Source organism: Natator depressus, chromosome 10 (assembly GCF_965152275.1).
Source record: "Natator depressus isolate rNatDep1 chromosome 10, rNatDep2.hap1, whole genome shotgun sequence".
Taxonomy (NCBI): Eukaryota; Metazoa; Chordata; order Testudines; family Cheloniidae; genus Natator; species Natator depressus.
The window spans coordinates 75748693-75774683 of NC_134243.1; the positions used below are offsets into that span (position 1 = coordinate 75748693).

Sequence of the window (25991 nt, forward strand, 5' to 3'; positions counted from 1 at the left end):
GGGAATGCGGATTTCCAAAATGGTAGCCATGGGAAAATAAATAAACGCTTGCTGCAAATTCCACTTATGGCATCAATAGAGAGACCACTGAAGAATGAGTAAGAAAATGAGGACATTCTTCTGCACATGTGGAGGATCTGTAACATGACGATCTTGAGGATATTCTTTCCACACAGCAGTCTTGGAAGGCGAAATGAGGTTTCCTGTGTTGCGTGCCAACTAGCCTTCTCTTTGTAAAATAATACACTAGATGCAGGGATCTCCCAACTGAGTTTTAATCATTAGACTGTGTTGTTGAGCTCTGTTGTTACACTGGCTTAAACGAACACGTACAAGGCTTGTGCCGGGAACCAACTCAGCCTCAGCTGGCCCCAGTATCAGGAGAGAAGGAAAGGTGGCTTCGTGCCACTTTTCTGTGTCCCGCCCGGCTGCTCCAAGTGTGAGCTCACTGCAGCTGAAGACTATGCCCTCAAGGATCAGTCACCAGCAGATATTCACACCTGTCTAAGGCAGTGAGGGAAAGGCAGGGGCCTTCTTGTCCCTCTACACAGGCTCCCTGCATCACCAGTCAGAACACAGTGTGGAGACCGGCTCCATAGGCAGCTACTTCCCTCCTGTGTAGGGACTGGGCAAGCAAAGGTGGGGAAGGAGTGTATGCAGAGTCGCCTTCACCCCCCACAAGCCAGCACAGCTAAGTTGGCACAGAGTGGGAGATACACTGCACTGCGACAAGGGCTGGCACAGCTTGCTGCCCCTGGAACAAGGGGAAAGCAGGTAGCAAATCATGATACTTCAAGTCTTAATTCAGTCCCTGTTCTGCTCCTTGGGCAGCGCACCCATGCAGATTGCAAGGCTAGACTGGCACCTTCGGAGTTTGCTTGTTCCTTTCTAAGTCGCAACCTTCTTTGCCTCCACTAGGAGTTTCACCGGAGTAAGGACAAACTCAAGGATTTATGGACACTCTCCCGATCGGATTTATAACAAACTAGGACAGGGAGAGCGAGAGCAGGGCACAAGCAATGATGCCGGTGTTTGGCTCAAAGGAAACACAAAAAGAGTTTTCGTTACATGAGACAGCTTCTAATTTTCAAGGGGGAAAAATAATAAAGGGCTAGATTTTACAACCCTTCCATTAGTGAACAGGTAGGCAAGTACGTCCATAGGTTTCAATGACACACAGCACTACTCACCAACTGGATAGAGGGAGGCACTGTCTAGTCACAGAAGCATTAAATATAAGCCAAGACTATGCCCAACTCTTCCAAGCGGCGAGGAGGATGTTTGAATAGATCTATCTAAAAATAAAGACCCCTCAGGCTTCCACTGAGGATTAGTATAGCACATCTACCATTTGGGAATGGCCCCAGCAAGGGGCAATTACACTGCATTCCTTCTCATTTGTAACTTTGGGGCACCTGCTTTGGTCTGTGTATTGCACAATCTCCTTCAAGTTGAATCCGTTTCCTTCAACAAGGCATGACCCACTTCTCTTTCAAATCCCTCCCAAGACTCACTGCTTCCACCATGTCCGCAAGAAGGGAGGCTACAGTAAAACTATAAGAATAAGAGAAAACCCCACTAACTCTAAGGTATACTCGTCTGGGTTTCCCCAGTGGATCACTTCTTATTGTAGACTCTGATCCCTTAGGGCAGGGAATATTTTTACTTTGTGCTCTGTACGGAACTGACGTAAATAAAATAGTAGTAATGAACAATCGTGACTATTACATAAAAGGGGATACTGCATCTTTTACACTAGAGAACAAGACCAGTGGTTCTCAACCAGGGGTATGCGTATCCCTGGGGGTACACAAAGGTCTTCCAGGGGGTACATCAACTCATCTAAATATTTGCCTAGGTTTACAACAGGCTACATAAAAAGCACTAGCGAAATCAGTACAAACTAAAATTTCATACAGACAATGACTTGTTTACACTGCTCTATCTACTATACACTGAAATGTAAGTACAATATTTGTATTCCAATCGATTTATTTTAGAATGATATGGTAAAAATGAGAACGTCCACAATTTTTCAGTCATAGTCAGCTGTGAACCTTTTGTATTTTTATGTCTGATTTTGTAAGCAAGTAGTTTTTAAGTGAGGTTCAACTTGGGGCATACGCAAGACAAATCAGACTCCTGAAAGGGGTACAGTACTCTGGAAAGGTTGAGAGCCACTGAACTAGACAATTGGTAGAGAAATTTTCAATAGGATATTCACCTCATGTATTAGCCGTCTAGCTCTCTAACCATTTAAAAACAAAATGCAGGCTTCATATAAAACTTTATACTTAAAAATCAGATAGAAAATTTCTCAAGAGCCAGTAAGAACATTCTCTTCTCATAAAAAAATGGAGTCTCACGAGGTCCATCTCAAACTGCTGTAAAAGAAAACACAGATTTGAACAACTACTGATATAATTGCTATTATTGAAAGCATTGGAAAGAGTTCCTGGTGCCTCTCAGACACAAGTCAAGACACAGTCCCAGCCCTGAGGCTTTTATAAACAATCCGTTTAGACTGTAGATAAGACAGCAAGTGAGGCTCAAAAAACCGAAGTTTCTGCCACATTCACTAGGGTACAGCACCTGTAGCTAACACCAGAGGAAATCCATTGTCAAGATACCTTACAGAATGCTAACATGACACGTTCACTCACACATGCACCCACTACTACTTGATGCTTCTGCATTAAAAGCAGCACAGCTCCAGTTTTTAAGCCTGTCCGATTGCACACGTACCAGCATATACGTGAACAGAAAAGGAAAGTGCCTTTCCTACTCACATACACTTAGGTATAGAACTCTTTCGGGAAGCGCAGAGGCATCTATGCATCGCAGTCCAAAACCATGTCCTGGATCTGTTTTTTGTTTAGCAGAGCTCCCCTCTATCAATGAGCCACATGTAAGTGACTAGCCACCTGAGTGATAGCAGCATCTTTCTGATTTGCAGATTAAACAGCTGCAAATTCATGATAGGCAGACGGGGTTTGGTTTTTTTGCACAGGTTTGCTAAGCTGCCCAGTTGCAGTGGCCTGTGTTGGATCCCATGTGATGAAATGCCTAGCATTTCCCCAACAAATCCACCGGATTAATGGCAACATAAACAGCTTCTCGGCATACACAAAAAAATATGCTGAATGCGTATTACACCCGATCTGATTGTGCCAGTCACCATACTCGCTACAGTCCTGATCCAAATCCCATGGAAATCAATGGATGTCTTTCCACTGACTTCAGTGGGCTTTGGAAAACGCCCATTAAGTAATGAAAGATCATGAGGCAATGGACAGTTCTTTTATCTAGATCCTGTCTCCACAAGGCTGGAGTTTGCCAGGGCTCTTCTCATTCAGATTTTAGACCAAAATGCGGCCATCCAGAGTTGTGGGTTCTCATCATCTCTGAAATCTGGCCACTCTCCCAGATGTAGAAATATGGATTTAGGTATCCAAACTTGAAAACGTTGGCCCTTGTTTCTTACTCCCATCTATTAAACCAGAGCGACAATGAGAAGAGATTCTGAACGAATATTTCAGAACCAGCCGAAAGACACCACCATTGAAATGAATTGTATTGAATTGCACACACACCAACTCCTGTATCCATTATTCCTGATGGGTCTGCTGATAATGACATGATAGGCCATAGCGAGAAAACTCCAATGCGGATTTTGTATAACACACTAGTTGAGTGTTGTGGGTCTTACTCTAATGGCTGGTCCACATCAAGGATAAGACCTATTACTGCTACCGCAAATCATGGAGAAACGTGCTTTTGATGGTGAAAGTCCTGAGATCCATTCCTGTTAACAACCCTGGGTGGTAGTTCATTACAGTCATACATCCCAAAGTTTAGTGCTATTTGGATCAGATATTGTGTTTCCCTCCCTTTACACAACGGCACAGCAGATAGGGAACAGGACTCCGACTCAGGAGAGTCTGAATCTGTCACTGACCTGATGTGTGATCTTGAGCAAATCACCTCCCCTCTCTGTACCTCTCCTTCCTCTCTTTGGGCTGTCTTGTCTATTAGTCTTTGGGGTGTCTTATTTGGCAGTCTTGTCTATTTAGACTGAAAGCTCTTCATGGCAGAAACCATCTCTTACTATGTGTTTTAACAGCTCCTATCATGATGGGGCTCTCATCTCATCTGGTGACTCTAGTCACGACCAGAGTACGAATATGAATGATGCTATTACACTGATGGATGTTTAAGGACATTCATAGTATTATTTAAAAGAGTTTTTATGTTTCTGAACTTAACTAGCCCAAAGAAGCATTCAGCACTTCCAACAATCCTGCACAATTCAGGCTTTATAAGAATACCAGATACCTCCCAGGAAGCGTGAACCCTCACAACTTCTCAAGCATTGATGGCCCAAAGCTACCTTTGCAGAACTCAAGACACCACTTGGGATCCTGTGGCAACTGATGAACTGAGCTCCACTGACATAAATCAAAAATATTACAGCCCACATGAGCCAAAATAAATGATAAAAATGATCACCGTCTGATCCTCCAAATACCACTTACTCCCCTGGCACCACCTACCCAAGGACTCAACATAGGAAATCTGTCCACTGTGTGAAGAGAAAGACAGAAAAGCAATCAGGAATAGATACAGTTTCGACACCTGCTGCGAGCACATGGTTCTCTCTCACATGGGTTTAAACTGAGCACAGGATTGTGGAAATGTCCCCCTCTTCCAAGGCCTCATGGTTGGTTGGTTGGTTTTAAAGTCAGTCACCCAGACAAGAAAATCCCATAGAATTAACCGTAAGTGCAATTATAGGTGTGCCCCTGCATCACAGTGCTTCCCTGATGGTACCAACTGCAGCTGTTTGATACTAACTAGACACACAAATTTAGGACCCAGTTCTGCAAGATACTGAGAGCTCTGAGATAGTCCCCTCAAAGGATCAACTCCCATTCATCCGTTTCAAACAGGTATTACCAGAGTTGCTGAGAAAGTGCAAACGTGCAAGAGGATTGTGCTGAGTGCTGCATTTCTGCGTTCTGCTCTGGAGAGGGAAATGGGGAGGTGCTAAGTGAGAGAGCGAACCATGTGCAGAGACTAGATGGGGCAGAATGAAGAATTCCAGAGAAAAAGGAAGACAGCACCAGAGCAGAGAGGAGAGGCTGAAATGTTATTAGTTATTGGACTTAGGGGGTGGGAAGGCAACTTATCCTCTTTGAAAGGAAAAGACACAGCTGTCCCTCTCCTGTAAGCTCCCAGCCTTGAATACCGTACATGGACTACTTGAAAACAGCAGACTACATCTGATCAAGGATACATATTATATGGAACCTGATTCTGAGCTGACTTGCATCCGTGTGAATCATGAATGGCTCCTACGAAGACAATGGATTGCCACCACTGTTAAACCACGGTAAGAAAGAACAGAATTACACTCGTTGTCTTCAAACTACCCAGCTGGCTATTTCTTGACTGCATTCTCCATTTGATGTTGAGTGAGGTGCTTACCCAAACAACACTGACTTGGCCCCAAACATAAATAGAACACTGCACACAGCTCTATTCTTCTAAAGAAGAAAGACTGCAACTTCACGAAACCAGCAGCCCAGAGCAAATGTTCACAACAGGCAGGCTTATTCCAGTGCTCACAGTTCCAACATATTGACTGACTTCAAATAGTCCTAGACAACCTGTCTAGTTTATGGGTCCTTAAGCCCATATTCAGGAAAGCATTTCTATTAAGGGCAACACTTAAGCACCGTACTGAATACGGCTGGACTTAAATGTGTGCTCACGTGCTCTGCTGAACCAGGGCCTTAGACCTCACAGACTTGTGACTTTCAACTTCTTTGTGGATTCTAGTGAAAATACAAGAACAGCTTTGGACTTGACTGCAAAACATTCATGGCACATAAAAGCATTACCCCCAGCACCAACTGCTTAGCTGAATGCCATGTATATCTGGCCAAAAGAACTCTAAAACGCTATTTCACAGGTGGGATGTAGGGTTGAAGTTTCTCAAGTTCCTTGATGATGTAAAGTGCTTTGTAAGCATCCGATGAAGTGAGCTGTAGCTCACGAAAGCTTATGCTCAAATAAATTGGTTAGTCCCTAAGGTGCCACAAGTACTCCTTTTCTTTTTGCGGATACAGACTAACACGGCTGCTACTCTGAAACCAATACTTTGAAGATTTTTCACACAAAACATGTTCATGAGAACAGACCCATGACGGATATTAAGAAGCACACAAAACCATGCAATTACTGCCTCTCAAAAAGTTCTCAGAGACCAGCAATAGTGAAAGGATAATATCAGATATGAGGAACATATAATGGATTAGCATTTACATTTAAACAGGATGCTAAAGAAAATCTAACTTCCATCTCTTAGCTTTCCTGTCACATCAGAAAAACAAAGGTTGATGGTAGTTTTTACAGCAGATCTTTAACCTAAAAGTGAATATATGGATCTGTATGGTTTTTCCACACGGACCGGGACCAAAAGAAAAAGCCATTATTTTAAGTAGCTGCAACATAATACCTGTTTACTACCCTGCTAATTTTACTGTATGCACAAGGGCTCGGTGGATTACATTACTAAAACAGTTGCTCAGCAGAATGTTAACATGTACACAGCAGTCTAATTATGGGCACAGGGAGACTTAGTGCAAACAGATCAGTCAAAGTGGCTGAACAAAACTATATGACACCAACGGGGCAACCGCACAAAGCCAACAAGTGTTTTGAACCTGCTGACTGCTCATGACCACAAACTAAAGTACAAACACAAGGCTAATTCCAAGCTAAGCAAAACACAAAGGTCTTTAGTATTTCTGAAACCACACTGAAAGAAAAAGTAAGGAGAAAGACAGCTGATGGGTTGAGGGGGGTTTGCTTTCTTTAAAAATCAACACACGTCTATTATCCTATTGTAAAGTTAAAAGACTAGCTAACCTGCTTCAGACCAAGAGCTACACCTCATAAGGCTGTGAATCTGAAGTAAGACAAGTGGAGAAAGACTCCTGCACCCACATTGACAGATCTTGGGAGTCTAATTCAAAGTGGTGAATCTAATTTCCTGGAATTTCTTAGATATCTTAGCTCTCTCTATTATACGTATATAAGCTGCATTCACAGATATCAATGTTGGTCCAGATCACAAAATCAAAAATAAATGTAAAAAAAGACAAAATTGTTCATAGCCTTAGCCCTCCAAACTAAGGTGTTATCCCACTCATGAACCCCAGCAAACACCGAATTATACCTGCTGTGAAGCACCATTTTTTGAAAAGTTTGTCCTTACAATTCTATTGAAAGAGCTGGAATAGAATATGCCATACTTGCTCATAGCTGAATCACCTCTGCAAGAAGCCAAATTTACAAATGAAATGGATGAGTTTTGCTTAAAAGCTGATGGGAAACCATCGCTCTCCGACCATGGCTAATGCACAGTGCTATGGGGAAGGTGAGGAAAAAAAATCAGAATATACTGAATGATGCAATACTATACCACCCAACTGACTTCTTCCTGATCCTATCTGGTGATCACATTATACTCGGAATCATGGCGGTTGGAAGCGGTTTAAAGTTTCTTAACTTGTAACAGTGACAAAGCCATGGACTGTAGTACCCTTCATATTAAAAGCAAGTTCAATAGGTTGACAAACAAGGGAGAGATTTTCAAAGACAGAGAATACAGTTAGGCACCCAACTCCCATTGCAAGTCAATGGGGTGCCTTTGAAATTCTCCCTCCCACACTAAGATATAAGCCTTTCAAATGTGATCATATCATATGTATTACACCAAAGGTTAAAAAATAAAGATCAGTTTACTCCAGTTCTGGGCTCCTTTTCCTGGGCAATTTTCCCCACCAACCTATATCAGGTGTATAATAATCCTTTTTTCTTTTTCTTGTCATGCTAACCTATTTTTCCTGGTATATCACTGATGAAGTCTCATCTCTCCTTTACTTTAACCTTAATCTCAAAAACGCATTTACCTTGGCAGCTACAAGACAAAACAAATGTACAAGTACAATTTGCAACTGTACTTCATTTCCTTCCGTTACTATTACATATCATGTGTGCAACTTGAAATGCTTCTATTTGATTATCCAGTGGAGCAAGTGTTAAGATGAATGCAATCATAGAACCATAGAAATGTCCACACCTTATTACACTGCTACATACAGATGTTTTTACACAGCTTGGGTTTTGTTTTTTTTAAAGCTACAGGGCATATAAAACAACAGAAGATACCTGAAATGTTTTCAAGCCAGCAAAGGATAAAGACATCAAAAAGCAGTCAGCTGGATAAGAACCATGTATGTCTGACATGAGAGGAAAAAAACTCAGATTTTCAAATATAAATGCATCGTTCTTCTTAAACAGCAAATGATGCCTTCAGCTTATGGCTGACTGACCGGGTGAGCCATGAAAATAAAGATGTACATAAAGACGAGGGGTGGAAAGGGACAGACATAAGACTTTGACCCGCTGGGGAATTGAATCATTAACGTGTTGAACTGAAGAACTTGTTTTGTGAGATCTGCGCTGCATTATGCAGGGACTGAGAGGACATTACTAATCGGCAGTTCATGTGACTCAAGAAAGCTTTTCTATTTCTAACCAGCATAAAGTGAAACAATATTTAGATTTTTTTAAAAACAGGTGTTATTTCTATTGGGAAGGCAGGGTCTCTAATGGAAGTCAGGATATCAGAGTTCTACTCCTAGCTCTGTCACTGACCCGCAGCATCCCCTTGGGCAAATCACTTCACCTCTACATGCCTCGTTTTTCTCTTCTACCCTTTGTCTTGTCTATTTCAATCGTAAGCTCTTCAAGGCAGGGAACTCTTTTACTCTGTCTGTACAGCGCATAGCAGAAAGGGGCCAGGATCTCATTTGGGGCCTCTATGGTCTTTTATACTGCTGACAAATGTTGGATTATTTATGAAGCACTGACAGTGTGCGTGGAACTGTACAAAATGAACACATCCCTGTTTTCAAAGGCTAACAACACAAAAGAGGAACAGTGCAGACAGGACACACTAGGAAATCCAGAGGAAGGCATAGCCTTTTAGTTTTTAAATGTTATTAATTTACTTCTTATGAGCATCCCAGAAGGGAGCAAACCTTAAGGAAGGAAATTAATGAGGGTAGAGCCACAAGGGGTTGGTGAATTCCATCCATAGCAGGCAGCATTTAAAAAACACCAGTCTCCGTGACCAATGACCAATCTCCGTGAACATGGAAATTGACTTTGGAGACAAATGGCATAAAATGATACAAAACACCAAAACATAGATAAAAGTCTGTAGTTATAATCCATTCCCTGGAATGCTCTGCCTTCAGGCCTAATGTACTGAAGTTATTCTGCTCACATCTGCCTCAAAGACTTCTCAGCTTCACACATACAGTAGCTGGGAGTGATTCCAGAGCTCTTCCTGACATTTGTTTGGCATGATGTGCTAGCTGGACATCAATTAGGCCCTGCCTTCAGCTTGTCTGACTGCATATGCAACTGACGGCTTTCAGAGATAAACAGCAGGTTTCTATATATTGTGATGAAATGGAATGCAGCCGTCAGTGAAGTCATGGTGCTTAGGCAATGTTCTAGAAGTCAGCTCTAATCAAAATATTAATCCATTCAGGGAACTATCCTGGAGCCAAAACTAAAATTCACAAATTCTAACTGTCCGGCAGGTGAATCCAAAGTACACTGTACAAGTACAAATCCAACTGCCTGTTCCAGGAAAGAAAAAGAACCCTGGGAGATGAGCATATATACTTCACCTTACACCTCCAACTGCCTGCCTGACTGGGTTTACACAGAAATCGACCGCGGTGCTGCTGAACGACACTCTCAAGCAAGAGCGGCTGCGCACTGGTACGTGCAGTAGCAGCAAGTGTCTCTTTATCCAAATCAGGGCTTGAGTCACGCTGGAATGCTTTGGAACACCGTTCCAGCACTTTTTTGGGAGCCGGAATGCTGTTCTGGCCCTCTGGAAGCATTGGAACTGCATTCCAGCACTTCTTTATTAAGGACTCGAGCGCTGATCCAAATGAATCCACGGCATACATCCCAAAGGGCCAGAGAGAAAAATGAAGGTAGAAGGTGTGATACAGACACATACACCATTGAAGACAAAACTAAACAAGACTACTGAGCTGCAAGACAAATTTAAAAAAATAAATAAAATCCAAACACTCCAATTTCCACAGCAGTAAAGAGAAAACAAGGTCCCTGCAAAATAAAGTCAGCCCTCTACTCAACAAGTTACATTTACACATAAATCAGTGAAAAGGGCTGAGGTATTTGACAGTAAATATGCAGTTTGTTTAATCTGGCATACCTGACTTCTTTTCTATTTTTACAGTCTGGAAAGAGACCTATACCAGTATACCAGCAGCTAGGTTATTTTTGTTTAATTTTTGCATTTCTCTTGTCTTAGTGAAAACAGACTAGTCAGTTTCACTTTTTTTTCTAGTTAGTTTCACTTTCCGGCCTTTAAGTACCATTACTGAACAAGATTTTCAAAAGCAAATCAATGGTTTTGGGTGCCCAAACTGCAATACCTTGAAGGGGACTGACTGAGCTTCAGAAAGTACTGAGCATCCTCTGGAAATCAGGCCCTTTGAAGGTATCTCAGACACCCAAAAATAGAGGCACCTAGTCACTTTATCAAAACCTTGGCCACTTAATTTTACAGCAGCCAAAAGCATGCTGGGTGCATCACAGAACAACAAAAATAGAAGAGCTAAAATCCTGACCCAAATGAAGTCAATGGCAACACACCCAGACTTCAAGAAAGTGAGGATTTCACCCAAAGTCCCTGGCCCAAATAGCTAGTGACTTAAGACATGATCCTGTAAACAGCTGCACATGTGGTTTAGCTTTACAGCATGTAAGAAGCCCCACTGAAATCATAAACATGAAGCTACAAATAAGTGTAACAAGAAGTGGAGTGAGCAAGAGAACAAGGTGAGAAAGGACAAAGGTCACAGCAGGAGGATCGAATGGTACTTGGTTGGGGTCTGTGCACATCTCCATATTTTCGTTAAAATGTCTGTAATCTTGTATTAAACTCACTTGGCATGAAAGTAGTAAGATTTTAGGAGGGATTTGGAAGGGGAGAGATTGATGCCTGATGAGCAGGAGTGAAAGGTCTTCCCACATAAGATGTGGCATGCAAACAAACAAACAAAAAAACCAATGGTGGTGGAGATGGTAGTGGGAGAATATTGAACACGAGCACCATTCTGTATTGTTTAGGTTGCAAACACTGCAGAGGGAATATTTAAATCAAAAGGAAAAGTTTGAACTGAATTGCACAGCTGCTCATGTCAGTTCAGTAAAACCAGCGTGATTCCTCATTGCCCTGAACCCTGGGGTTTTCACTGACAAAGTGCTTTACACAGTCACAAACAACTTAAAAAAGAGAGATGGCAGAGGAGAATGAGGCCCCATGTTTTTTACAAGTCTTAATCAACCTGACATAGTCCCTTTCAGGAGACCCTTTATTTTGGGTTTACTATATAGTGTGTTTGATTTAGATGGCAACAAGACAACATCTAAAGACAGGCATCACTTCTGTAGTGGGTTGTTTTAAGGTGCAGGTATTTCTATTTATTCTGCCATCAAATTACCACCACCCCACCCGGAATTTGCAGAAATTCTCAACTTGAACAATTATCGAAAAGATCTTTTAATGTGAGGATGCCTTTTCTTTTCCACTCATGCCATACCAAATAGGTCTTTCCCACTCCTAGGGGATTAATCATACCTGATGGGAGATTCCAATGGGAGAGTTAGGGGTTAGAATCAGTACCAAGTAAAAAGGAAGCTCCAGAAACACAAAATGCAAAAGAGGTAGCAGCAAGCTCAAAACTGTCATTTGCTGTGGGTAAGAGAGAAGATGCAGAACCTAATTAAACCAGCAAACGGCCAAGGATGATGCAAGAAATGCAAGTACCAACTATCTGAGGTTTAATGCAAGGACTCTGCCTAGTCAAAGACATATCAGCATTGTCTTTGCATCATCCAGGCAAAGTCCTGAACTGTGTGCTAGTGGGGACCCCAAGAAGACCGACCACACACACACACACACACACACGCACGCACAAGCAAGCAGACGGGTGTGGGAACAGAAAACTTCTCCTAAGGAGTGGTGCTATCAGGAGAGGGAACACTAAGCCTCCACAGAACAATACCATCTAGCACATATATAGCATTTTTCATACTGTTCCTTAAACACTTTACAAAGGAGCTGAGGATTATTATCTCCATTGTACAGAGAGGGAAACCGAGGCACAAAGAGGGGAAGTGGTCTCTTGGCAGGCCAGTACTGGAGCCAGGAATGAAACCCCAGTCTCCAGAGTCCCACTCCAGTGCCTGATCCATCAGGCCACACTGCCTCACTGTCAACAAGAGCTGGAGAAAGATGGGTGTTAGGACAGAGCACATACAACCCTCCCCTCTCCAGAACCAAGCCACAGAGGGGCTGGGGGAGACACGTGACCGAGCTGGAGGTAAAGACATTTTCAATCAGGATAATTAAGGAGTTTTAAGCAAGACTCTTATTTTCCATTTCATGCTTCTCCTTTGCCCTCACTTTTTATTATTAACTGAGTCAATGGAAGCTTCGGCTTGGATCCGGGGTGACGCGCACAGTGCAGAGTCAAGGCAAAGCTTTAAGTCTGAAATAGTCAGGCTCATTCCGAACTAACCATAAAGCGGCTTATTTGGCTCTGAGCGATGGAAATATCCAACGAAAGGGGCATTCTCAATCTGCTTATGTCACAGAGAGGTTGGATTCTGACAACGCGCAGGGCTCCAAGCGTCAGTCTGATATTAATAGCTAGACGTTGAACTCTCAGTTTGGCTGGCTTGAAGGCAGCTCAGCTGGAACGGAGAATTTTTTTTGCAGGAAACAGTAGACCTGGTTAAAGTCACATCACAAGAGATGCAGCAGCCTGCAAACTGCTGAAGTGGTTTGTGTCAACAGGGAAGGCTGTGTTGTATAACGCGAACCTCCTCTGCTTCAACCCCAGAGGGTGCTGGAAGTCCTACCGGCCACGCTGTTGAAACATTATTAATGGAATTGCCTTGCATGTGGGTTTATTATTTTTTCCCTCCTCCTTGTAAAAGCCATCTGTTCTTAGGCCCAGCTATGGGCAGTGAGCTGCGACAGGCTACTTCCAAAATAAAAGGGATTCAGCATCAGGGTATCATCCCATAATACCTCCACATTTTCACCACTTTTGAGCTCGTTTCAGCCATTATGTAACCTTCAACACTACCATGGCAGCTGGGCCAAGAAAACTTGAACTCGGTCCCCCGAGCAATTGGCGTGAGCGACAAGCCTCTGCCAGAATACAAATACAAACTTCCTGCTGCTGCTTTCTCTTTCTCTGCATCTGCATGGCAGGCAGAAGTTCCAGGCAGTTTTTTCATTAGGGATAATATTTGGATCTCCTCGAGCTCAAATGGGGCCCTCTAGTAACTTATTTAAATTGCATAGACCTACTGTCAAACAACTGTATGGGCCCCAATCCTCCCACAATCAGCAATTCTACTTCCACGGCAGCCACAAAAGTACAGAAATTAAGGAGTTACTACTCCTAAGCCATTGTTATCAACACTGCATCCGATGCAGTGAGCTGTAGCTCACGAAAGCTTATGCTCAAATAAATTTGTTAGTCTCTACGGTGCCACAAGTCCTCCTTTTCTTCTTACTGCTGTGCCTACTTATTGTAGCAAACATAGTACTTTATGTAACTATGTGCACTCTTTACATACGCCCTTAAACATACCTGGGCAACATTAGACTTTGGGCTTGTACTGTCCCTTATAGCCAGGGATATTATAGCATTTTATATGTTAATTGATTAAGCCACATGATCTCCTGTGGGGTGTGGATTAAAATCCTCATTTAACAGAGATAAACGGAGGCATTCAGAGGTTAAGTGACCTTGCCAAAGGTCACACAGTGAGTCAGGGTCAGAGCTGGGAAGAGAAATCAGGTGTCCAGACTCTGAACTCCCTACTCTCTCTGCATCAGTAGCATCAATCCCCATGCTTCAGGGCATTAACTGATTGCCACTTGACAGCAGAAAGAAGCCTCTTCCCTTATACATAACATGGTAGTGCATTATGAAATACTGGCCAATATCATACACAAGATAGTATGATGTACATTAGGTTAGATGGACCAATGATCTATTCCAAGATGATCACTACTGTGTACTTATGTAAAAACGTCTTTTAACGACAGAAGGGCAGGGCCGGATTAATGCATAAGCAAACTAGGCAGGTGCCTTGAGTCCAAATTCATGAGGGAGGCTGAAAATAGTGCACTGGTGGTGTGCTTTTTTCATTTTTGAGGGGTTGTTTTTACTGATGCCAACTGAAAGAACTTCACTCAAATGAGTGAGTGGTGTTGCGACCTGGTGCACGGGGTCACGACGCCACTCAAATTTGGGCAGCCGAGCCAAATTTAAGTGGCATTGTGCCAGGCTGCCATACCACTCACTGAAGCGAGTGAAGTTCTTTCAGTTGGCACACAAATCCTCCCCAGTGGAAGAGCGGGCAGAGATAGTCCTCACACAACTGAGACTCACGTAGCCATTCCCAGTAGAGCTAAGGAGAGCACTGAATAAAGAAACCACTTCCTTCTCCAAGGATGTGAACTGGCTGGGATGGGCATTAACTGCAGTGGCATGTAACGGAGGGAACATCCCGGAAATGTATTATTATTCAAATTAGAAGCTAGGGGCCCAGAAATGTATGTCTGCCTAGGGCCCAGTGATGGGTTAATCCAGCCCTGCAGAAGAGCAAATGGCCTCTGAAAAGCTAATTACAATTTTTTTTTCTTAATTCTGCAATTTAACAACCAAATCAAATCTTTTGAAATTACTGGAGGTGGGGGGGGGGAGGAGGGAGGGAGGGAGGGAGGGAGAAGAAGCAAAAATGATGCATGCTTCTGCTGAGACCTTGTTCTTTAAATTTAAAGCCAAATTACAAAAGTGAGTGGTGGTACACGGTGGGATAATGTGCCCTATGGGGGCGGGGGATTTCTGAAGCACACCAACAGGTTGCACGTTAATTGGTCTGTGTATATGCCGCTGGTGTGCACTAAAGCTTGCCTAGTGCGCTTCAACGTAGTGCTTGTCAGGAGCACAACCGGCTGCCAGCCTCATCGCTAGGCAACCCAGCAAGCTCAGCTGGGCCCAACAACCCTTCTCCAAATGGTTGTGCTTCGTGACCTGCTTCAGTTGAGTCCTTGCCTCCCTGCCCTGATTCTGACTCAGACTCTGACCTTTGGCTTGGCTCCTCAACCCTGACTCGTTTCACTCTCAGATCGGTCCTGGACTCCCGGATCTACGCTTGCCATTGAGCTGAACTGCAGCCACGACTGCCAGGCAAGGTCCTGCTCTACCCACTAGGTAGGCCACCCAGACCATGGCAGCTTCCTGTTTGAAACCAGACTATGTTAAAGTGCACTAGGAACCTTTAGAGCACACCAGCCAGGTGTACACGGACCAATTAAGGTACAACGCATGAGTGCGCTTTAGAAATCACACCCCATGGAGCAGGTTGCCCCACCATGTGGGCAAGCCCTAAGAGAATGAGAACATAGCACTAAAAGCATGGTGAAGGGATCTGCTGGGGCTCAGGGTTGCCAGGTGCAGGGGATGTCTGCTCAGTGACTGAGCTGCTTTCATAGATTCACAGAACTTAAGGCCAAACGGCACCATGATGATCACCTGGACTGACCGGCAGCATAACACAGGCCAGGGAACATCACACAGCGATTCCTGCTTCAGGGACGGCCATGAACACCATCATTTAAACATAACTGTGATTGATCACGTAAGAATTAGAAAACAAAACCAGATGCAATGTAGATAGATCCAAATATATCCATATCAAGATCAGCTAAATGTAATAACTTCATTTAATATACTTTCAATGCACATAACGGTGGCCATTAAAAAAAGTCAACAATTCTTGCATACTGGTGCCTGAGACATAGCAACTACTTCCTACTCTGAACAGCAGGGGAAACTGTGGAATCGCCACTAACACTGCGTAGGAATTGAACACAGATGCTGCTATTTGAAATGGTGAGCCTTGTATTGAAGTAGAAGAACATTACCATAGTTTATTCTTCCTCTGCAATGACTCCTGATCCACCACACACAAACACAAGGACATCTTAATTACTCGTGTAACTTCCCTGATATGCACGGGTTACATCGGGGTGAATTTCGCAAATAAAGACAAATCTAAGGGTTAAACCACCACACCTTTGGTGAAGAGAGGGAAAGGGAGCTTATATAAACTGCCAAGGGGGAAAAAATCACTAATTGGTCAAGTTTATCTATAGAAAAGGTAGATCGCGATCTCTAGATAAACAAAAATCTTTGGGGCAGCCAAGCCACCAAGAAACTTCATCATATTGTTTAGGATGTACCCCTTTCAGTACCAGGATGACAAACTTACTCAGACCGATCAAATCAGTTCTGCCTTAGAAATGATACTTCCTCAAACCATGGCAGTCTCAAAATGCACACTGCACCACTGTGTTATAACTCAATCACATAATCCTAATCAAGGCAGATGATGAACAGATGGGCAGAGAAGTGACTCACACCCTTTCAGCTCCACATCCTACCACTTGAGCGGCATTTCCCAAAGTAGGGAGCATAAATGGATGCCAGGCTGATGGGCAGACAGATACCTCAGTTGTTCTCTAACATCTTAGCTTTCATTAGATCTCATTTCAAAGAAAACCTACAAAATTCAATGCTGAGGTATCCACCTGAGTTTGCAGAGAGCCTGAAACTGCAGCTCCCAGAGATCCAAACTGTCTCATTCATTTCACTAGGCGTTCACTTGGATGCCACTGATGGCATTTTAAAATGTCAACATTGTTAATGATTTCAGTGTTCACCATGACACGTAACAGAGGAGAGGATGCATCATATTACAAAGATCTGCACAACCATTTCCCAAAGTGTGGGATACGCTACAGGGCGAGGAAGGAAGAGCTAGCCAGTGGGGCATGGAAGATAAATAGATTAAGATGATTATGCGGAGGGGGCAGGACTGGTTTTATTTTCTTGAATAGGTGCTCAACTTCCACCAGGTTGGGAAATGCTGCACTGGAAAGACGAGGAAACAAATGTGGTATTTAACACCCTATCTTCCACTACCTCTACAAGAATCCCATTGGGCCAGAGAGAGAGAAACTAAGCAGTTATTGCAAGAACAGAAAAGACACATCATATTTCCTCAGCCAGACTGTATGTGGAAAGATAATTCCCGAACATGGATCCTCATTAATGCAGTCTTTAAACAAGGAAAGAGATTTGAACACAGCAAGCATTTGTTAAGCAGTAGCATGTGTCTTCCATCAGCTTTATTTCTGCGCAGAGATCACCATGTACTGTGCCGGAGCCACATCCGGACTCAGGTACTCAGCTTAAATACTTCCTTAGCGGAAGGATGTTTTCCACTGGGCTTGGAGAGAATAAGCACATTGTAAAGAATTCCCACTGGAAAGTCTGGAGATATGGCATAGATCTTGTTAATATTTGAACGAAGAATGTATATATTTTTCAATTATGTTTACTTCCTTTATCCCCTATGATTATTCTCCAAACCACACATACGGAAGAATCTGTGTTCTGAGACGTGATTTTCACAACAGTCTCAGACCTCCTACTGAAGAATGTTTAAAGTTATCTTCCCCCAAGCCAACCCTCCCCAGCTATTTCTCTCTATTAGCACGAACTACGGTGTTGTCCCCAACTTCCAGAGACTGAACTCAGTTTGAGACCTGCTGGAACGGATGACAAAACCAGAATTCACTTGGAATGAAGAAACTGGGGCAAAGGCAGCTGGACTTTGAAGCAAATCTGTAAACAAATCACATGATAATCATGGATAGTATATTGAGTTAGGCCTCCAAAAGCAGGTAGTACGGTGATAAAAGAAAAACTGGAGGGCCGGAGATGCAGTCCACCTATGCCTTACGGAGTATGTAAGGTGTGGGGTGTCGTGGCACCTGCCATTGGAAAACCAGAGCTGGGACACAATTAAATGTAGTTAGGAAGTTAGAGGTGGGAAAGACAATCTCTAATTTGGCTTTGCTTCAGTAAGGCCCTTCTTTTCTCTCTCTCTCTCTCTCTCATACCCTTCCCCTACAGGCCAGGAAAGGAGGAAGACACACATCGATACGGATGTTTCTGTTTTTTGATACTTGGGAGGCAATGGAATACTCCAGTGATGGCAGGGGTCCCATAAATAGATTGAGATTAGACAGAGAAAAAAGGTAGAAAAAATACCCACTTTGCCAAAGCCTGACATCAGGAATGTAACTGCCATTTAGATCTGAATGTTATGTAGGCAATTAAGGGCAGATATAGGACACTTGGTATGCATTATCTGTCAGCTGTTAAGTCCATGTTTGTATGATGGCCACATTCATAACAATAACAGAAGCATGAGAACAAACCCAAGCATCAAAGGCATCGTCCAGAGAGCTGATAATCTCAATACGTAGCTGGCATTTAAAACATACTCCTCCTAATTGCACTGACTTACCCACTGTGTCACAGGGTTCGTCTTTGTGTACGCAGAAATCTGTCCTAAAAAGAAAACAAAAACACAAATCAGATGTATGCTGTGCCTCAAGAACAGATTAGAGAAAACCAGTGGTCCATGAGCCAAAGTTCTGAAACATTCCCAGCTATCAGGAAAGTCAAGGTCCTTTAACTGCTGTGTATTATACATGATGACAGCACTGACTTATTTTCAAGATGACAAGAGTTATTTTGATAGTTCCACTCACTACATCCAAAGCCAAACCTAGGCTTCTTAAGATCGAACATGCAAGAGAGAACTGCCACATTAGGAAGTAGGAAACCACATGTTTCTATGACAAAGTTTGTCAATAGCCTAGACTAAAATTGGGCCACTCACGTTTACACAGTACTGCTCAAAAGAAGTCGTCGTCATGCAATCCTGCAGCACAATCTAAATCTAAGGGAGGAGAAATCAGCGGACGTTGTACATGGTTATATAGGACTGAGCCCTAGAAAAACACAGTTGTGTCGGAATCAGGGGTTCTCAATCTTTTTCTTACTGAGACCTCCCCGACGTGCTATAGAAACTCCAGAGCACACCTGTGCCATAACAAGTGGTTTCTGCATATAAAAGCCAGAGCCAGCGTTAGGGGGTAGCAAGCAGGGCAACTGCCTGGGGCTTTTGCTTCCTGCCCTGAGCCCCAGCGAGTCTAACACTGGCCCAGCTTGAGGGACTCCCTAAAAACTGCTCACATCCCCCCCGGCCCAGGGGGTCCCAGACCCCTGGTTGGAATCACAATAAAAACTGCTCTCTTTCAAATTCTCCCCCTTTTAATCTATTTCATTCTGTATATATATATATTTTTTTTGCTTCACAGACACAGAAAAGAAGAAAAGGGAAAGAGCCAGAAATAAAACAAAAGGAGGAAACAGAAGGGGGAAAAGTAAACAAAATATTCAGGTTAGAGGTAGACAAACCGACTCAAATAAAATACGAGCCAGCCTGAATTTTCATCCAAGACTTGAAGCAACCAACAGCCTTTAACCAGGTTCAAAAGAGTTCAATCGACCGGTTTTCCCACCTTATTCACATCACACTGTACTTCCTGGGTTTGACCAGGACAGGAAGCAGATCATCATCATCACTGTCTGTGACACAGTAAGACCCAGAAGCCCAAGCCAGACTAAGACCTGACTGTCCTAGATGATGTACAAACACAGAACAAAGATGGCCACTGCCCCCAGGAGCTTTTAATCTAAATAATATCAAACTATCACAAGAATGCTCCATCACGAATGCTCCAATTGGAATGCTCCAAGTTACAACACAAATATTTTTTTAAAAATTAAAATAAGGTTTGCATACATTCAAATAAGGATCAGAGCATCTCCACTGTTGTTGCCTCACCCTTGGGAACCTGCTTGGGCAAAGAGTGCTAGCTTCTCCCAGCAGCACTGCTTTACAGATGAGGAGCCAGGGAAATCTATTAAAGCTGCTAAGAGACACCAAAGGGTTCAATCTGAGCGAAGCAACAGCCTTGTCATTACTCCAACTGCCAGGGTAAGTGGGCGCAAAAGTTATGCACATACATTGTGAGTGTGTGATTATAAGTGCCCAGCCCACAGGTGGGATTTTGTGTTTGGGGGGAGGAGGGAGGGTAAAGAGAATGTCCTGCTGGAATAAAAATGGAAGAATGGGATTTTTCAGAAGAAAATAATGGAGTGAGATCCCAAACACCCATTTCAATGAGACTTGGGCCCTTTACTCTCCTTTGATCAAGTTGTTAAAAAAAAAAAAAAATCCCAGCTCAAGTTAGTTTAAAAAAAAATTAAAAGCAATTGAAAATAATCAATATTAACTGTCAACATTCATATTAAAAAACCCACCCTGAATATTTCCAAGCTTACATTTCATGGCAAAAAAGCCATGATTACAGCCATCAATGGGTTAAAAACCCGGCAGAAACAAAATAAGAAGCAGCCACCACCAGGCCCTGGCCAGGGATTTCATTTTTCAGAGCAGTGCTGCTGCGTCTGTCACCTTGACATTTGCTCTTCACTGAGCTGGCACAAGAACAATTCCTGAGTTCCCAGAGCCAGCCTGACAGAGGTTTATTTAAGGACTTATTATGTTATATAAACTGGTAAATCAAACAGATGCTTTTATTGTCACAACAAATAGCTGAACTACTCGTAGACGGCAGAGAGCCATCACTCGAAATGAATCTCTCCGGACTGGCTATCTTAGCAAACAATGCATCACAAGTCTTGCCATTTGCGCTCTGTGGTTCTACCGGGAAAGGTGTCTGGTGGTGTCAGTCAAGTAGGAGAAATTACCACCATGCCATAAAACTAATGGTCTTGTAAATAATTCAGCACAACGTGCAGGCTATGACCAATCTCTATTGAGGTGGAATAATCCCTCACCTCTAAGGGGGCTGGTCTCTTTTGGTCATAGTGGTGCTCTTAAGTGAAGCAATAAAAGGAAACCTAACATTTCATCTGCCACGCAGTACTTTGCAGCTGGGTCTGGGAGTAAAATACCTTCAATGGCTATTGAAGGTAGCACAAAAGCACAAAACACAAACACAAAGCCAAGAAACCCATCCTTCTGCCCTGGGACCTTGCATCCAACCGTTCTGCATACTGACCATTTGTCAGGCTTTCATAAGAATACAAGAACATAAGAACGGCCATATTGGGTCAGACCAATGGTCCACCTACCCAGTATCCTGTCTTCCGACCGTGGCCAGTGCCAGATACGTCAGAGGGAATGAAAAGAACAGGGCAATTTTGAGCGATCCATCCTCCGTCCTCCTGTCCCCGCACAAGGCAGTCAGAAGCTTAGGGACATCCAGAGCATGGGGTTGCTTCCCTGACCATCTTTGCTAATAGCCAAGGCTACAATTTTATCATGGATATTTTTAGTACAAGTCAGGGACAGGTCACAGGCAAGAAACAGAAAGTCACGGAAGCCAGGACCTGTTCCTGACTTTTTACTAAAAACATCCCTGACACAGTGGGGAGGAAGGAGGGTCCTGGCTCTCCCCCACCAGCTCTGCAGCGGCTGGCAGCTGCAGGGACCCCATTGCCCAGTGGCTGGAAGGGGTCCCCCGCCACCCTGCAGGGCTTGTAGTGACAGAGGAGTCCCCCATCGCCCGCTTGCCCCCGGCCGCTGAGCAGTTCCGGGGTCCTTCTGCTGCCGCCAGCGGCTGGGAGCTGTCAGGGCCCCCCACCCGCAGCCGCTGAGCAGCTCTCGGGTCCCTCTGCCATTGCCGATGGCTGGGAGCTGTGGGGGGCCCCCTGACTGCTTGCGGCGGCTGAGCTGCTGCAGGGGGACCCCTGCCAGCAGCGGCAGCTCAGGAGTCGCCGGTGGCACCGGCAGCCGGTCAGTTGTGGGGGTCCCGCCGCCCACAGCTATCCCCTGCTGCCCACGGAGGCTGGGCTGCTGCGGGGCCCCCAATGTCACGGAGGTAGCATGAATTCCGTGACTTCCGCAACCTCCGTGACATAATCTTAGCCTTACTAATGGCTATTTATGGCCCTATCCTCCAGGAACGTATCTAATTCTTTTTGGAACTCGGTTATACTTTGGGCCTTCACAGCATCCCCTGGCAACGAGTTCCACAGGTTGACAGTACTTCCTTTTATTTGTTTTAAACCTGCTGCCTATTCATTTCATCGGGTGACCCCTGGTTCTCGTGTAAGGCCGCCTTTGTTCGTAAGTGGCCACCCACCATTCCAGTGGAGGGATTTTCCTCTCTACGGGAGCACTTCCTATTAAGTACAAATGGGGAAAACACTTATTTTCTGCTTCATCGGGCAAAGGTAAATTCCCAGAAGCAAAATGTTCATGGCTCCTTTTCGTGAACACGGGCAGCAAGCTGGAACCAGAGTTCTCTTTGGAGGTTGACCCTAAAGATTCTGAGTTCTCAAGCAGCTGCAGCTGCTGAAAATCCAGCTTCTGCTTTTTCTGGCTCAGGTATTTCTGCTGGACATGCTGTTGCTTCCATATCCTCCAAGGCTGGTCCATCTGTACAGTCTGGTGAGGCTCCAGGGACACACACACATGCTTCTAAAGCCAAGAGAAGAACACCTAGTTTCCTTGCTACACAAATAAGAACTGCTGGACCAGAGGCCTTCCAAACAACACAGCATCCTTTATGTTGCACGAACAGGAATGGGTTAGAACTGCGGGAATGGGAAAACACTGCAATCACATGCTGCTGGCCTACTGTGCTGGATAGATGTGGTTCTTTTGAAGAAAACCAGTGGTCCTGTGCCCAATTTTCCTCCTCACAAAATTAGCTGCTCTTCAAGTTTATTATCCCAACTAGTGGCAGTTGTAGCTTTCCGGCTATTATTACAAAACCTTCCAAATCCATTTAGCCCAGAGAGGATCCCTACAGTTTTCTTCAAGTGACTGACTCCAACTCGTTTAGCATGACACCAAGCATTTAATTTCATAAGCTGCAGAGGGCATAGATGAAATGCTCCGCTTCTCCCTGCCAATGCCTAAAACCCCATCAGAGTGATTTGCATGCCTCACCGTGTCACACAGGATCAAAAGATTCGTGCTGGAAATTAGCACAACTGGATGCACAGATGAGAGTTAAAAAAATATCGTATGTATTTATTTAGGCCCTGATCCAATCAAGCACATGTTTAACTATAAGCAGGATGTGTATTACTCCCATTGACTTCAAAGAGACAACTCACCCTGCTTAAAAAGTTAAGCACATACTTAGGTGCTTTACTGGATCAAGGCCTGAGTAACTGCACTGAATACAGAGCAGATGGGGGATCCTGCACCAACTCCCGAGGAAACTGCACAATCATACACAAAGGTGCATTTTGGGGAACTTTACTAGCCCGGTGCACTGGCACAGAAATCACTGACTGGATATTCTGTAGCCCACTTTTATTTAACAATCATTAGCATCCCATGATCACCATCATCAACATATCTATAGAAACAAGAGAAAATGCTTTAGGGAGGGACTAAGTTTTCACCCTGTCAGCAATTCATGTTTTTTATACTATAGAATCCTGTTCATTTAGACACCCGGGGTGGCTACTCTCTCACACTGACAGCAGCCCTATGCAATGAATGCTGTGCAGTCTCATTCAAAATACTCATTCTCAACTGTGTTCAAACTGTGTAAGCAAATTTAAGGGGGAGGAAAATGGTTTTTAAATGGCCCTTGTTAATAAATTCCCAGAAGTGCAGACAGAGAAGAGGAGGAGAAACCATTTACATAAATGTCTGGGAAACACGTGAAATAAAATTCTGTACTGAATAAGACAACAACGATGCTCCCTGCGTTTAATCTTGAGCAGTTCTGCTTTTAACCCTTACTTTGCTACTCTGCATCAAACAACTAGAACTTAGAACTACAGACTACTTAATCTCTTGGCACTCACCAAATGCATCCCTTTTATGAGAATTTACTAACTTGATTTATTAGCTGTCATTGCCTTTCACGGTCATTAGGCTAAATCAGTTCCATGAGAGCTATTGCTATTAAGTGGCCACCCTTATATATGGACCTTGGTGAAGTATCTCTGCATATATCTGGATCCATGATGTACAAAGATACAGGAAGACTTTCTCCAAGCAAATGCATTACGGGGCATTGAAGCAAGGTGTTGGGAAATAGGGAAATCATTTCCAAAGAGTATCGATACTATTGTACCTATACAGAACAGGAAGAGCCTCAATTTTTTTTGGTCGTAGATCTTTGCTTTCTATTGACATTCAAAATCCTTCTTCCCTACTGATACTTTAATTTAAAATCACGACTGCAGTCTTCTTAAAAAATAGAAGATGCGGAATTTTTTCTATTCACATTATAGACAGAAAGAAAGTAGAAGGATGGATAATAATGCCGGGTATAGCAGTATTCTGTCCTATAGGTCAATATGGGTAACTTCCCTTGGACTTGAACCTTACACTGGCATGGTGTATTTGATCACTATATAGAGCCACAAAAGGGTGACCCTGGACAATCTGTGCTATGCGCCAATGGAGACAGCAAGTTCTAATGGTGGTTTAGTGCCATGGGGGATCAAGTAGATAAGTGCTGGTTCTAAATGGAATACCCACAAACTGCCACTTTTATTGTTGTTAAGTTGTGTAGAGAAAGCACAGACTAACAGGTCGTCCAGTAGCATTCAAAAAAGGAAAGACCTTTCACTGCCACTGAAAGAATTACATTTTTTTAAAAATCAAGACAAATCATTCCATTCTGTTCCGTATTATCCGTACAACCCAAGCTAGCATGAATGAGGGACAAACATCAGCAACAGTGGGAAATGGCTGCTGGAATTACTTGTTGACCAAATGGCCCATATAAACAGGACGAGCAAACCACATCCACTGTACCTGGTAACAAAGACAGCAGCATCCACAGGAGGGGTATCATCTCTTGCACCAGGAACCTGATTATTGCCAAGATACTTTGCTCCACCATACTCTTCATTTTGCCAGTGACAGAAACTCTCCAAAGACCTCTCTCCATGGTGCCCAATGGACAGTTTTGCCTTTAGAAAAGAAAAAGAAATTCAAATAAACAAAGACTGGTCAAACTAGGGGATACATATGTCTATGTAGCATCAAATCATTAAGTGACAAACATACAGTTCCAAGTTGTACTTGTGAAGGTTATATGTGCATCATCACGGCCTGAACCTGGGGCCTGAAATTCAGCACCAAAGCACTGATCTCTACCACTTCACCTAAAGAGCTAATGCCATCAGCTGGTAACAGTAGCAAGCTTCTTTGGGAGTAGTAGGCCCAAAGGGTTTATAGGATTGGGAACTGTGTTTTTGATTCCCTAACCATGTTAGGGAATCTTTATAACAGCTACTCCCCAGCCTAACTCGTGATTTTAAAGACAGACCACAGCGGCTGTATAAAAGTTTTGAAGAACTTACGGGACGGTTTCGAAGGAGGACTAGCTTGGTCACCCGAATGCTGACTTTAATTCCGAGGCTCTGGTGTTGAAACATATTGTACACCTGTCAAAACGCAACAAACAACATGCCAGAACATCAAAAAGAAAAAAGGTAACTAGAAGCAGATGAGGAACTAACCATAACCAAAAAGGTCGTCCCCCCAGCACTCAAAAAAAAAAAAAAAAAAAAAAGTTGGCTCAATCCAAAAACAAATGTATTGCATTATTCAACAAAAATACAGAATTATAAAAGGAGCAACTGTGGTGCCATTTTAGCCCAGATCATATGGTAGATAGTAGCAGCTATAACTCTCAAACAAATAAAATGTATTTTCCCTAAGGCACATAATTTGGCTTCACCACATCGAACAATTTTTCACACACCCCCTCCAGCAAGGTTTACCATCCAGGGCAGAGCCACCCAATAAAACAGACAAGTCCTTTTAAAACCACACACACACAC

At 43.5% G+C, this 25991-nt stretch overlaps 1 protein-coding gene across 3 annotated transcripts in view; it reads right to left on the reverse strand.

The window, feature by feature from the left end:
• ADAMTS17 (ADAM metallopeptidase with thrombospondin type 1 motif 17) overlaps positions 1 to 25991 on the reverse strand; it is a 259492-nt gene that overhangs the window by 187011 nt on the left and 46490 nt on the right. For 2 of the 3 annotated variants that reach the window (XM_074966538.1, XM_074966537.1), the window contains 3 exons: positions 25509 to 25592; positions 24958 to 25115; positions 18592 to 18635 (listed from right to left, as the gene is read on the reverse strand). In XM_074966538.1, coding sequence (XP_074822639.1) covers positions 18592 to 18635; positions 24958 to 25115; positions 25509 to 25592 — 286 coding nt within the window. Of the gene's footprint in view, positions 1 to 8238; positions 8390 to 18591; positions 18636 to 24957; positions 25116 to 25508; positions 25593 to 25991 lie in introns of those variants that run through there. The other variant, XM_074966539.1, reaches the window with a different exon arrangement.